General features: G+C 40.5%; 1 protein-coding gene across 1 annotated transcript in view; it reads right to left on the bottom strand.

The window, feature by feature from the left end:
* Nucleotides 1-6,978, bottom strand: part of GLIPR1L1 (GLIPR1 like 1) — a 38,584-nt gene extending 31,606 nt beyond the window's left edge. Inside the window, exon 1 of the mRNA XM_008544406.2 lies at nucleotides 6,745-6,978. Within this exon, the coding sequence (XP_008542628.2) occupies nucleotides 6,745-6,921 (177 nt within the window). The 5' untranslated portion in view covers nucleotides 6,922-6,978. The remainder of the gene's footprint in view (nucleotides 1-6,744) is intronic.
* Between the last annotated feature and the right edge of the window lie 6,137 nt (nucleotides 6,979-13,115).

The following is a 13,115-nucleotide window of genomic DNA, read 5'->3' as shown; positions in this document are numbered from 1 at the left end:
CAACCTTTGGAAGTGGGTGGCCAAGTCCTTCTTCCTAATCTGAAGCTCCACTAAAACCTGTCCACCATGGGTGACCCTACTGGTATTTGAAATACCAGTGGCATAGCTTTCAGCATTACAGCAACACACAGCTGCCACAGTATGACAACAGACAGTCGAGTGGTGTGGTTCCCTGATCAGGACACCAACACAGGCCACAGTGATGAGAGCCTTGGATCTTTACCACTAGACCACCAGGGCTGGCTTTTCTTCACATTGGTAAAGCAATTATCCAATGAATGACTTTGGAAGCTCTTATTATACTGCCTGTCAATGAGCTAGCTAGGGTTGGGGGCTCCCCCTTGTCCAAGCAAGAGAGGTTCAATTCTAACTCACCTTCTCTACAACAGGTACAAGTAAGAAATGAGACTTTCTTTTGTTAAGCCGCTGAAATTTCAGGGTTTACTTCATATCACAGCCTTGCCTAGCCTCTTATAAAACTTATTATTGGAAGTAGGGTGCAGTCAGAATACAAGTCTAAACGTATACCACCCTGAGACCTAGGCAGGAAGGATCCCTTCCTGGGTCTAGATTTCACAGGACATCACATATTACACACACACACACACACACACACACACACACACAATTTATTATAAAAGACTTTCCTCATTCTCCTTAGCATAGGCTCAGTGTGACCCATGACACTGAATGTCTCCATCTTTTGCCAGATGTTTTCAAAACAAAAGACATCTATAGCTGAATGGTAAATAGGTTTGTGAATATTGCTGCCAATGACATTGGAGACAGACACTGCTTCAGAGTCCAAGAAAGATTTGAAATATGGAAGCTTTGGAAGATTTGAACTCTTACTATGAACTTTGGTAAGAGAAAAGATCAACTTTCCTTTCCTTTCTGCATGAAAGCAGTAGATTCTTGCAGAATATAATATTGTTTAGCAGTACCTTTGAAGATCTGTTTCCTCAATTCTCTCTTTATGTTCCTGTCTTGGGGGTAAGGGGCACATTTTGCAATGGGAACCATTTCCTTCACTGTTAAGTAGGGATAAATGCAGATCTGTATGTTATCAAAGTGGAGCATGACATCAGTTATTTACATTGGCCACCAGATGGACATGAGCACTAGAATGGTGAATAATTTTATATTTAGAAAAATATATAAAAAGACAATTGAATTTTCTAAAAAAATTTAAAATACTTAAAATTAATACTTATCCATTATAACTTTGCCTTTTAATTTTAATAGACAGTTTTGGTTATTTTAGAAGAAATGAAAATTTAGTTACTGATAAGATCAATGCAGATTTGCAAAATTATTCTGATTAAATCCAAATCTGAATGGGTTAGATGAAGTTCCTGAAACCACACATTCCTTACTAAATAAAGATTTAATTGTTAAGCAAACAATGAGACTGTATGTGGGCTTCCATTTTTACTTTTCCTCCAGCCCACAAATGTTAGTGGCGAGCTTGCCTGAACCATGTGCGAGAACTTTTCAGTTAGCTGACAAGCCGTGAGGAAACTTATGCCAGAGGCAGGAACGATGACAATCCATGTGACTCAGAGGCAAAACATCTGACAAAATGTGATCTATAACTCAGGAGGCAGGCCATGAGTCCATTGAACTTGGAGCTCCAAGCAGAGGTTGGAAAACAGAACATTAATAGTGTTTGTTCGTTATAGTGTGGGTTCAACAAGATATTACAAGAGTAAAACACTGGCCAGTTTGGAAGCAGAAATGAAAAAGAGAATCAAGAAATGTGGGACTTTTTGAGATATGGAAAATGAATTGCTTCTATATAGCATATAAGAAGATATAAGATTTTTAAAAGGCTTTGAGAAACAAATGGAATAAAACTTGCATGTGATTAAAAAGCCTCAGGGCAGAGAAGAGATGAAGTACATGACTCCAAGGAAGTCCTCTTAGTTGATTAAAAAGTGCCTCAGCAAATGGACCAGGTTAAGGGTGTACCCATTTTCCCAAAAGTCTTGTTTCAAGGTAACTGGCATTAAAATGAGAAAGAAAAGCACTAGGGTGAGAAAACAAAGGAATAAAGGCTTGAAAATTTCTCCAAACTGTACTTGAAGTGTGGGTCCTGGTACCTGGAACTGATTGGAAGCATATAGCTGAAAGACCTTCAGAGTTTTTGAGAGAGACGTATTCCCAAAGGTATTGTAAACCTCTTGTGAAAAAGCCTGGGAATGCTGAATACTTTCAATGACCTTTGGACCTTAAACTTCCGTGGGCAGAAAGCAGTCTGAGAGGCTATGCAGCCCTCAAAGATGCCATTCCCAATGCCCAATTTACACTGGGCCAAGAAGGATGATGGATGAGCAAGAACATTGCAGAGGAAGAAGATAGGGACCACAGAAACCAATGGATAAGGGAACTCTTACTACCTCTAATTAAAGAAATTTCTGACCCCCAGTCTAGCAGGTCTTCACAATACCTGCCCTACAGATTTCAGAATTGCTCTGAACCAATGATTGCTGTGTGGCTCCCATTCTTCCACTTTCTGAATAGAAGTGTTTGTTATGATTGTCTTCTCTTTGTGCTACTATTGAATATTGCTTATGTGGAGGGCAGACACAGTCACTAGGCCAAGAGTGCCCACAACCAACCTGGTTGGAGAGATTGTTGCATACCACTCAGAGATGTTAGACTCTGATTCAGTGGCTGGATAGGATATTGGGTTTTACCCTTTGAGGGAGGCCTTGAATTTGTTCTGCGTACAGGAGGAAAGGAATAAAAGAATATTTGATGGCCACAGAAGCAGTTCTGTGGTAGAGACATTTAATGCAAGCAGGCTAGGGTCATCAGACTAATTTTGCTGAGAGGAATATGGGTAGGAACGACATATCGCCTCCAGGCCGGATCATAAACACTCCTGTGCAACCCTCTAGCTTTCTCAACGGTGACTCTGAAGAACATGTGTTGGCATGATGGCACCAAGATGTAAACAGCTGAAAGCACTGCATGGAGAAGAGGTGATGTGGAGAGTGGTGCAAGTAAGATACTAAACATGTATTGTTTAGTGGACTTTGTGTGAGTGAGATATTAAACTTTTGTTTGAAGAATTCTAAGTGAAATAAGGCAGACAGTGAGAGACAAATACTGTAAGAGCTCACTTATACGTGGAATCTAAAAAAACCAAACTCGTAGATACAGAGAACAGATTGGCGGTTGCTGGAGGGGGAGTTGGGGGCATGGACAAAATGGATGAAGATGGTCAAAAGGTACAAACTTCCAGTTACAAGACAAATAAGTTCTGGGGATATAAAGTACAGAATGGGGGCTACAGTTAACCATGCTGTCTCGCATATTTAAAAGTTGCTAAGAGATTAGATCTTAAAAGTTCTCATTACAAGAAAAAATTTTGTAACTATACTAGATGATGGACATTTACTAAACTGATTGTGGTGATCATTTCACAATATACACATATATCAAATCATTATGTTTTATAGTTTAATGTCAATAAAAAATAAAAAATGGGAAATGAAAGCCTGTGCGATTTCAGGATTTATTTGTTAACAGAGCATAGTCTATCATTTTCTGACAGATACAGAAATTGATATGAGAAATGAGGCACCTGGTTTTCCTGGATGATTTAGTAGTGGAAGACAGGGCAAACTCCTGTTGAAGACTTAGTCAACAGTCAGCACTTCTGCTTCTGGCCAAGATGGGGTAACAGGACCAGCTTTACCTTCCCACTTGAAACAATAAAAACAAAATATGTGAAAAAGCAGCTGTCAAGACACAGGACATCAGGCAACAATGAACAGTGATCCCTGAGAGGAGGGAACCAGCAAAGGGAGCCCTCCGAGTGCCTGAGCTTACTGCCTGGAGAGAATTTTCAGGCCATAAAGGAGTACCAGAAAGGAGAGCCCTGCACAGAAAGAGAACTCCGAAGACGTTCAGAGGGTCCCCTGGAGTGTTTAGCAGAGTGCTGATTAGCATATGCATATAAGGAACCTACCCTAGGCCAGGGAATGAATCACTCAAAAGGATAAGAGGGAATATTACCTAAGGCTCACACAGTATTCGGTATAATGCCTCTTCCCACTAGGCAGATTGGAAAACCTCACGGTCTTGGGAATTGTGTAGAGTACTCAGAAAGGTCTTGCCTTAATAGTGGGTGATAATTATCCCTAGGCTAAACCACTGCTTTTGTCCTGCCTAACAAATCTTAAAAACAAGACACAAATGGATCAAAATGCTAAGTAACATAAATGCAAGGCAGGAAAAAAAGTCAAGAATATTTATAGAAATACAAAAATAACCATCACCCAGCAAAGTAAAATTCAAAGTATCTGGCATCTGATAAAAAATTATCTGCAATGGCTAAAATTTTCCTAATTTGATTAAAATTTGCAGATTCAAGAAGCTCAATGAACCCCAGGAAACATGAACAATACTATACCAGGGCACATCATAATCAAATTGTTCAAAACAAAGGATAAAGAGAAATTCTTAAAAGCAGCCAGAGGAGAAATACATACGAGGTACATGGGAACAAAGACAATGATCCAGCAGATTTCTCATCACAAACAATGTGTAAGAAGATAGAAGATAGTGGGAAAACATCTTGAAAGTCCAACCTAGAATTCTATACCCAGTGATAATATCTATCAAAAATTAAGAAGAAATAAAGACTTCAAAGACATAAAAAGTTGATAGGATTAATTACCGACAGACTCACAGTATAAGAAATGTTAATGTCCCTTAGGTGGAAAGAAAATGATACCAGGTGGAAGTATGGATTTGCACACAGAAATGAAGAGACCCAGAAAATGCTGTAGGGGAGGAAGACATTTCCTGTAGCCACTCTAGGTCTTTCTGGCTGGACTATGAATTAATTTCACATGAGACAGAATAACAGGAGAAAATTAAACAAAGCTTTATAACATGTATACATGAGAGAGACTCAGGCAAACTGAGAAACTTGCCAAAATGGCAGAGGTTCTCATCTTAAACACCTTTTTCAGCTAAAGACAAAGGAGGATGTTGGGGGTGGTGGTTTGGGGCTTCAAAGGAGAGGAAGGCAATTCACATGGAGATGGAAAAGCAAATGTTTGGTAAATAGAACTTTGATAAGAGTGGGCTTAGCAAGGGTCCTCCCAGTCTGCCGAAACCCAGAGTTATCTATGGTGATGGCCTGTCCTGGGGACAGGCCTTTATTTTAAATTTCTTTTAGGCACTTAGAGGGAAGGTCATAGTTTCTTTCAGAGTCTTTTGTTCTTAAAAATAATCAAGGCAAGGCAAAGAGACATATTTTGGGGTGGCCAATTCTGATCCCCCACAATGCAAATGGTAAAAACAACAAAGACTTTTACACGTTTACAAAGTCAAACTACAAAACAAAGTGAGTCCAAAGAAGGCTTGTTTTCATTCATGTATCCTCCACCCTACTCCTTTCTTCCCTCTCTCCTGCAGGTAGTTATGTAAATTTAAATTAATTTTATGTTCACCCTTTCATTGTTTCCTTTGGAAAATATAGCATATATATGTGTTTATATAGAATATGTGTATATATATGTAAATATACACACACATATTTAAGTAGCATTTTTATAACATAAAATAGTTCTTAAAAAAAGATACTGAAATATAGAGCAAACTGCATAACAAAACATGCCATTGACTGTCCCAACCTGTTGGAGATTAAAGTATGTGTTACATATCAAAACATTTTAACAATTCTGATTAAAGAGATGGGTTTATTTTTGCTTAATCCAATATTTCCTAAATTTACATCCTTTTCTCATGTAGCAGCATAGTGCAGTTTTGAGCTTGTTTTAGCGCCTGAGTTGTGACTTTATAACTACTTCCACTTTATTTTCTGCTGGCTAGACAGGAAGAAAGCTGGAGCAGATATAAGAGTTACAGTACAGCTACATCTGCCTAGTACATACATAAGCAAGACTAATGCTATCCACAGTTATGTTCATAATTTCATGATGACATCCTATTTACATGCAAGAAAAAGTTATAATGCAAGGGAAATCTCCAGCAGTAAAATTCATAGTCAATTTGTTAAAAATTTGTAAATTCTATGGATTACTTTAATAATCCCATGTTCTTTACGCTCATTCTTCAATAGAGCACTCTTGTTTTGCTTTATTGTCTATATGACGGAGATCTACAACAATCAGTCAAGGTTTTTGAAATTAAGCTTCACATATTTATTGTTTTTCATGAATTGACAATCTGATATTCTTCAAGCAGTGATTTCACTATTTATATCCTTGTAGAACATTGTTTTTTGCAGATGAACACCACACATGTACTGTTGTTTCAACCTCGAGTTCATAAGATATAAAAATAGATAAGAGAACAAAGCAGACTCCATGCCAGTGCTAGTTCTTTTATGCACAGTACCTTGACTGTGTGGTTTGGGAAGCGCTAGCCAAAACGGAGGGGGCGGAACCCGTGCAGCGAAGAGAAGCCTGAACCATAAACCAAGCAAGTCACAAACACGGCCCTCCCCAACCTCCTTCTCTCCCCGTCCCGAACCCCGCACAAGGGAGCGAAATCCACTAAGTCTTGGCAAGGAAGAACTTCAAGCTTTCCTTTCCCATCCACTCCTATGCTACCCTGGAGGAGACAGCCCAGCCAACCTGTGATTTTTAACTGCATGCTGAAAGTCCAGACTTATTTCATACAAATGAGTCTATGAATTTATCCCCCAGATGCCTTAGGACGAACCAGAGAAATAAGATCCCGGCCCGAGTTCTTTCTCACCATGTGTTTCATGTTGGCCGCGGGGGGATCGACTTTGCCACGCATTTCGTTGTGACTCTTGACGCAAGCGTCTATAAAACTCTGGTCTGTGATGGAGGGGACTTTGGGAAGCGATTTACTGGCTACTAGACAGAGACTTAAGGTCCATAAACAATTGAGTTTCTTCCTCAGAACCATGGTGGGACGCAGAGAATGCCCCGACTGCGCAGACCTTCAACGGCCGGGCCAGTGAGTGTCCCCGCCCCCCGCCTCTGGGGACCACGCTCTCGCTCGGCTCCGTGCGTCCGTCCGCACAGGCTCTAGGCCAGCGAGGGGATGCGCAGCGGCCCGGGCCGGCGGGCAGGGACAGAGCCGAGGCCGGACAGGCGGCAGGATTAGCCCGCTCCAGAACCCTGGGCCACAGGGAAACCCTGAGTCGCCCTCTGGTGCAGTTTTAACCATCCGAGGAGCTTTCTGCGGACCCAATCCGGAATCACTGCTGAGGGTGCCTGGATTACAATCCATATTGTAACATGCAGGCAGCACAGTGTTATGTAAAAGGACGACATGTATTAGATGCTGACACTGGGCCAGGCCTGTGCAAAACCCTGTATATTAGTTTCACAGACTCAGCTTCTGTGTAGAGCTTTTTTACTGTTTTAAATAAACTGCAGCATCATATTGTCCGTTTCCTCAGAGATTGGGAATACAGCAAGAGTACACATTTTGAACACTCGACGACATAATGTGATCTTAAATCTTTACTTTGTAAAAATTTAATAATTTATTGCCTTTTTCTCATTTGAAGAGACTGACCTAGAAAGATAAAAATAGATACTGGAAAAGTGTAGCCAAGTAGTTCTCTGGACAAAATCTTCTCTTGGTACTTAAATCTGGAACAGACCTGCTTTGGTGACTAGTGAACTTCAGATGAAGCTCTGCCTAGGTTGGCGTGCTAACGACTAGGACAGAGGACACTGTTATTTTACCTACGTTGCAATATAAATCAGGTTCATGTGGCTTAATGTTTTAAATCCATTATATCGGTTATATTGTTATTCAATAATAAACCGGCACTTTTTCTGACATTAACTGACATTTCTCACTGTTTCTGTGTTTCAAATAAATATCTTTATTGGATGATTTGATGTTGTTTACAATGCCGTTTAATTCAAGTGAACACATATTTACACCTACTGAATGTTCTAGTCAATTAGCCTTGCCATTAAGAAAAAAAACTTTGATGCAACTAGTTACCACTTTTTAATAGAAAGCAGAAAACTAAGTTATAAAATGGAGAAAAATACAAGGATCCTAATGAAAATTCGACTGAGCAATAGAGAAAATATTTCTTGTCCATTATCTACTAATGAAGAATTGCAATATATGTGACTTCGGAATTACATACACAGTCCAAACTGAGCTTCCGATATCCCACACCCCCATCCGGACCCTCCCACGTCTTCCCTGTCTCAGTTCCTGGCAGCCCCATCCTTCTGATGGCTCAGGCCCCCAACTTTGGAGGCTTTAGTCCTTAGTAAATCCTGTTGAATTTGTCTTTGTATTTTCCGACCTTGAGCACTGCTCACCATTCGAAATGGCACCTCCTTGATTCTGTGCATAATTGCAGTGGCTTCTTAGTGGCTCCTCCTGCTCCCATTCTTCACCTCCTGTAGTCTACTCTTCAGACGCAGACACTGTGATCGTATACAGGCTTTAGTATACGTAAGTATTTTGAGTGACTACTATGTACCAGGTGTTCTTCTTGGTGCTTGGGATATACCCATAAAAAACAAAACAAAACCTTTCTAGAATCCTAGTGAAGGGAAACACAATGCATGACAACATAATAAATAAATGCTATAGCACGATTTAGAAAGGTGGTAATATCTATGGAAAAAATAAATGAGGCTAAGGAGTTTATAGGGACTCTGAGGGGGGTGTGGTGGTGGGGATGGCAGGTTGTGGTTTTAAATAGGATGATGAGTGTGGATGTCTCTGAAAAGGTGGCTTTTGAGCAAATACTTGAAGGAGATGCAAGAGGAAAGCATGTGGATACTGGAGAAAGAGTATAAATACAAAGTGGAACTGTAACACCAGGCAAAAATCAGATGGAAGATGGGAAAGCTTAGTGATCACAGTTGAACTATTCCAAGGTCTTGTATTGCTGGGGGAAGAGTGGAGATGCTAACTTTTGATTCTGTTGAGTGATGCATACGTATTAAAATTTAAGAATAATTATTAAAAGAAAGAAATACCAAGCTAGTAGAGGGAAAATGACAAAAGAAGGATATTTAATCAACCCAATAGAAGTCAAGAAATCAGAAAGAGTTTTTACTTTTTTCTTTCTTCATATGTATTTAAGATTATTGATGTTTCTTGAATTACAACTTGAGCTGCAACTCAAGGTTTGAAAGTATACTACTTTTATTGGTATTCAGTTATAAATATAGTCATGTGCCACATAATCATGGAGGATACATTCTGAGAAAAGCATCTTTAGGCGATTTTTTCAGGTGCAAACATCACAGAGTGCACTTACACAGACCTAGATGGTATAGCCTGCTACACACCTAGCTGTACGGTACTAATCTTATGGGACCACCATCCTATATGCAGTCCATTGTTGACTAAAATGTCCTTCCGTAGTGAATGACTGTAGATAGAATGAAAAAATAGTCAAGAAGTACCCGTATGTACCTCTCAAAACTGGTATACAACAGAGATGGCATTTTTGATGAGTTAGGTGATATGGGCTTCTTAAAAAATATTCTCATATAATTACCTATCCTGTGGAAAAATGTAAGATTTAATCACTTCCTTTTCGTTACACAAAATTAAATTCCAGATTAAGACTTAAATGTGAAAAAAATCTCTAGAGGAAAATAAGAGAGTATTTCTAAGACCTCATTCCATTGCCTTTATCTATATTTATAATCTTCATATTCAAATATTTAAATACTGTTCTCAACACAGCATCCAGAGTGATGCTGTTAAATGTAAGTCAGATCATGTCACTCCTCTGCTCAAAATCTTCCAATTATCGGTTGCCCAGGCACTCACAGCAAAATCCCGAGGCCTCACAAGGGCCTCCAGGCCCTTACACAGTAGTGCCCCTCTCTGATCTCATCTCCTGCTTCTCTCCCCTCCCTTTTCCCTCCTCCAGACACTCTGGCCCCATTGTTGCTCCTTGAAAAAGCCAAGGTGCTCCTGCCGCTGGGCGCTTGCTCTTGTTTCTTCAGCTAGAAGTCTCTTCCCTGAAAGCTCCACGGCTCCTTTACCACCTCCTCCAAACATCTGCTCCAATTACACCTTTTCAAAAGACCTGACAGTGGGATTGTATGTTACCCATCCTACCCTGTCACTTCCCATTAGCCTTTTTCTGCCTTACGCTTCTCCATAGCCCTTATCCTCACATCTTATGATGCAATTTTCTTATTTTTATTGCCATCATCTCTCCCCTTAATTGAATGCAAGCCCCACGAGGAGGGACTGCTTATTTGCTATTTTTTTACTACAGTATCCCAAGCATCTCAACAGAGGAGTTCAATATTTGACGAACCAATTAACAAATGAATCTTTAAGACTGCGATCAAATGTTAGTTCCTTTTACAAGGTCCTCCAATTAGAAGGAATCTCCTGTCACTAAATCACCTCATGTTCCTGTGTCTATTTCTCTTTTTCCCTCTGCATTAGTCAGGGTTATCCAGAGAAAGGAACACCAGAACATATGCCCCCCACTTTACACCCACACACACACACACAAGCACACACACACACACACATACTCACAGACAGAGATTTTAAAGAAATTGGCTCACACAATGGTGGGGCTGGCAAGCCCAGTCTGCATGGCCAGCAGACAGGTGGAAGACTCGGCGAGAGCTGATGCTGCAGACTTGAGGCTGCAGGCTGGAAACTCATGCAGACTTCCCATGTTGCACTCTGGAGGCAGAATCCCATCTTCTTTGCGAAACTTCAGTCTTTGCTTTTAAGGCCTTCAACCAATTAGATGAGGCTCACCCACACTTTGGAGAGTGATCTACTGTACTCATAGTCCATTGATTTAAATGATACTCACATCTAAAAACTATCTTTTTGAAACATCTAGACTGGTATTTGACCAAACACCTGGCCACCATCATCTAGCCAAGTTGACATATAAAATTAATCATCATACCCTCTTACTCCTCCAAACACTTCATGTGCCTTATTACTTTATTCTTCCTTTCCTCTCAAACACTGCATTCAATCAATTTACAAATCCTGTTAGCTCTACTTTTAAACTATATCCTGAATCCAAACACTTCTTTCCATTCTGCAAACTGCCAACATCCTGGTTAGAGCCACCACCATTTCTTACTGGACAAAGGCAGTCACACCTTTCTACTCAGTTTCTCAGTATCCATTCCTACTTCATTACAATTTATTTTCCATAGAACAGCCAGATTTTAAAACATAAGCCCTCCTCTTTTCAAAACCCTCTAACGACCTCTTACCACACTTATAAAATCTGAAGACCTCAGTATGGCCCCCAAGGCACTACAGAACCTGACCGCAGTTAATCTCGGGTCCCTCTCCTACATTCTCCCCTGGCTCGCTCTACCTCAGCCACATCTGCCAGTTTGACGAGGATGCTGTCTCTTCAGGCCTTTTGCACTTGCTGTCCCCTTTACCTGCAGAATTCCCCCCATTGAAGCCATACCTGATCATACAGCTACACACGACATACACCTCCTACATGCCAGTGTCTATCCCATTAGCCCGCTGTATTTTTCCTCACCGTGTTAATTGCTACTCCACATTGGACATTTGTTTATTTAATGCTGTTGCTTCTATGAGATTGTAACCTTCACTAAAGCAGTGCAGTTGTTTGCTTCACTGCTCTAGCAGCACCCAGAGCAGATACTGAGCCCGTGTGCCCTCAGCAAATATTTGTTGAATGAAGAAATGAGCACGCTTTAACTTTCTAATAAAGTTGTATACAATTGTAAGCTCCTTTAGAAACTATATCTCATTTGTCACAGACACGCTAGGGGCTCAATAAATATTTTAGACTTAAAAATTTAAAAGGCAACGTTGAGTAGGCTTATATACTTCACTTTTTCTAACATTGCATTTATTTGCAGATAGCAGGTGTTCAATGGATGTGTCTTGAGCTTCAAATGCAAATTATTTTGGATCTGCAAATAATATGGGTTAACATATAGCTAATTTAGTTCCATTTTGTATACAGACATTAATTGGCTGTAATAACAACAGAACTTTCATAGAGTAGTTAATTGTTTTGAAAATTGACTGAAAAGTACAATTTATATAATCAAAACATAGATCCATGATTATTGCTTTTATAATAGATGTTTTAACACAATATCTGAATTGTGTAAATGTGTTTTTTTAGACCATGTTCCTAATAGCTTAAAGAAGTGTATTCAGAAATACTGGAGCAATTTATGTGTACTGAGCCTCCGTGCCAGGAACAGACAAGGACAGGTTCTAATGCTCTTGTCTTCAATACCTATTTGTGGAAGGGGCAAGGTTAGTTGAGTAGTAGAATTTTTTAAGGTCTTTGACAAGCTTATAAAAATTGAAGTTCAGTTTTTGTTTCCTTTTTCCTTTTTTTCTCAGTTTATCTTTGGGGGGTGGGGGAACTTCCTGGAGTGTAGGAGAGAAACAGGAGTGATTGCCTGATACCCATTGACTTCACTACTGTTATGCTTTTAGATATATTTGTATTTTTACTCCAAAACTGGCTCCCACCTGCAAATTGAGATACATGCATTTTGAGAGAAGCTAATTTTGAAAAGACACTGAAGATTAGAGAAACAAGTTGATTGTGCGGGAAGAGAACTGGATCAGGCTTCAGAAGATCGTAGTCCCAATTCAGGTATCTGACGCTTGACTGTGTAATTCAGGAAAGTGACGCATATTAGAGGGGAGTGGAACCTCAGAAACCTCTCAAACCAGACTATTCCTTTGATTGATCAGGAGCTGACACCCAAAGACATGGTGTGCAGAGCAAAGAATACAACGGAAGTTTCCTGATTCCTTGGTCCGTTCCTTTTCCATTATATAAGTATTTTCATTTGTAATTATATCCATAATTACATATGTGATCATATATGTATATGTGCATGCATATTTAAAGTAATGCTGTATAAAACACATTAAGCAGAATTCCCTGAAATGAAGAATTACATACTACGCCAGCGCGCACGCCCGGGCTTTGCCCTTCGAGCTGCGACCGCGCCTGCCAGCGAGCGGCCCCGTGCCCGGCGGGGTCGGGGGAGCGCGCGCGGGCTTCCTCCGCGGGGCGCCGGGGTCGGAGGGGCGCGCGCGGGCTCGGCTCCGCGGGGCGCGGGACTCTGGGGCGGGGCGGCGAGAGGGACGGC

The sequence above is a fragment of the Equus przewalskii genome, chromosome 29, assembly GCF_037783145.1.
Source record: "Equus przewalskii isolate Varuska chromosome 29, EquPr2, whole genome shotgun sequence".
NCBI classification, from domain to species: domain Eukaryota; kingdom Metazoa; phylum Chordata; class Mammalia; order Perissodactyla; family Equidae; genus Equus; species Equus przewalskii.
Note: the sequence above shows the minus strand (reverse complement) of the source record. Positions and strands in the feature narration are given on the sequence as shown.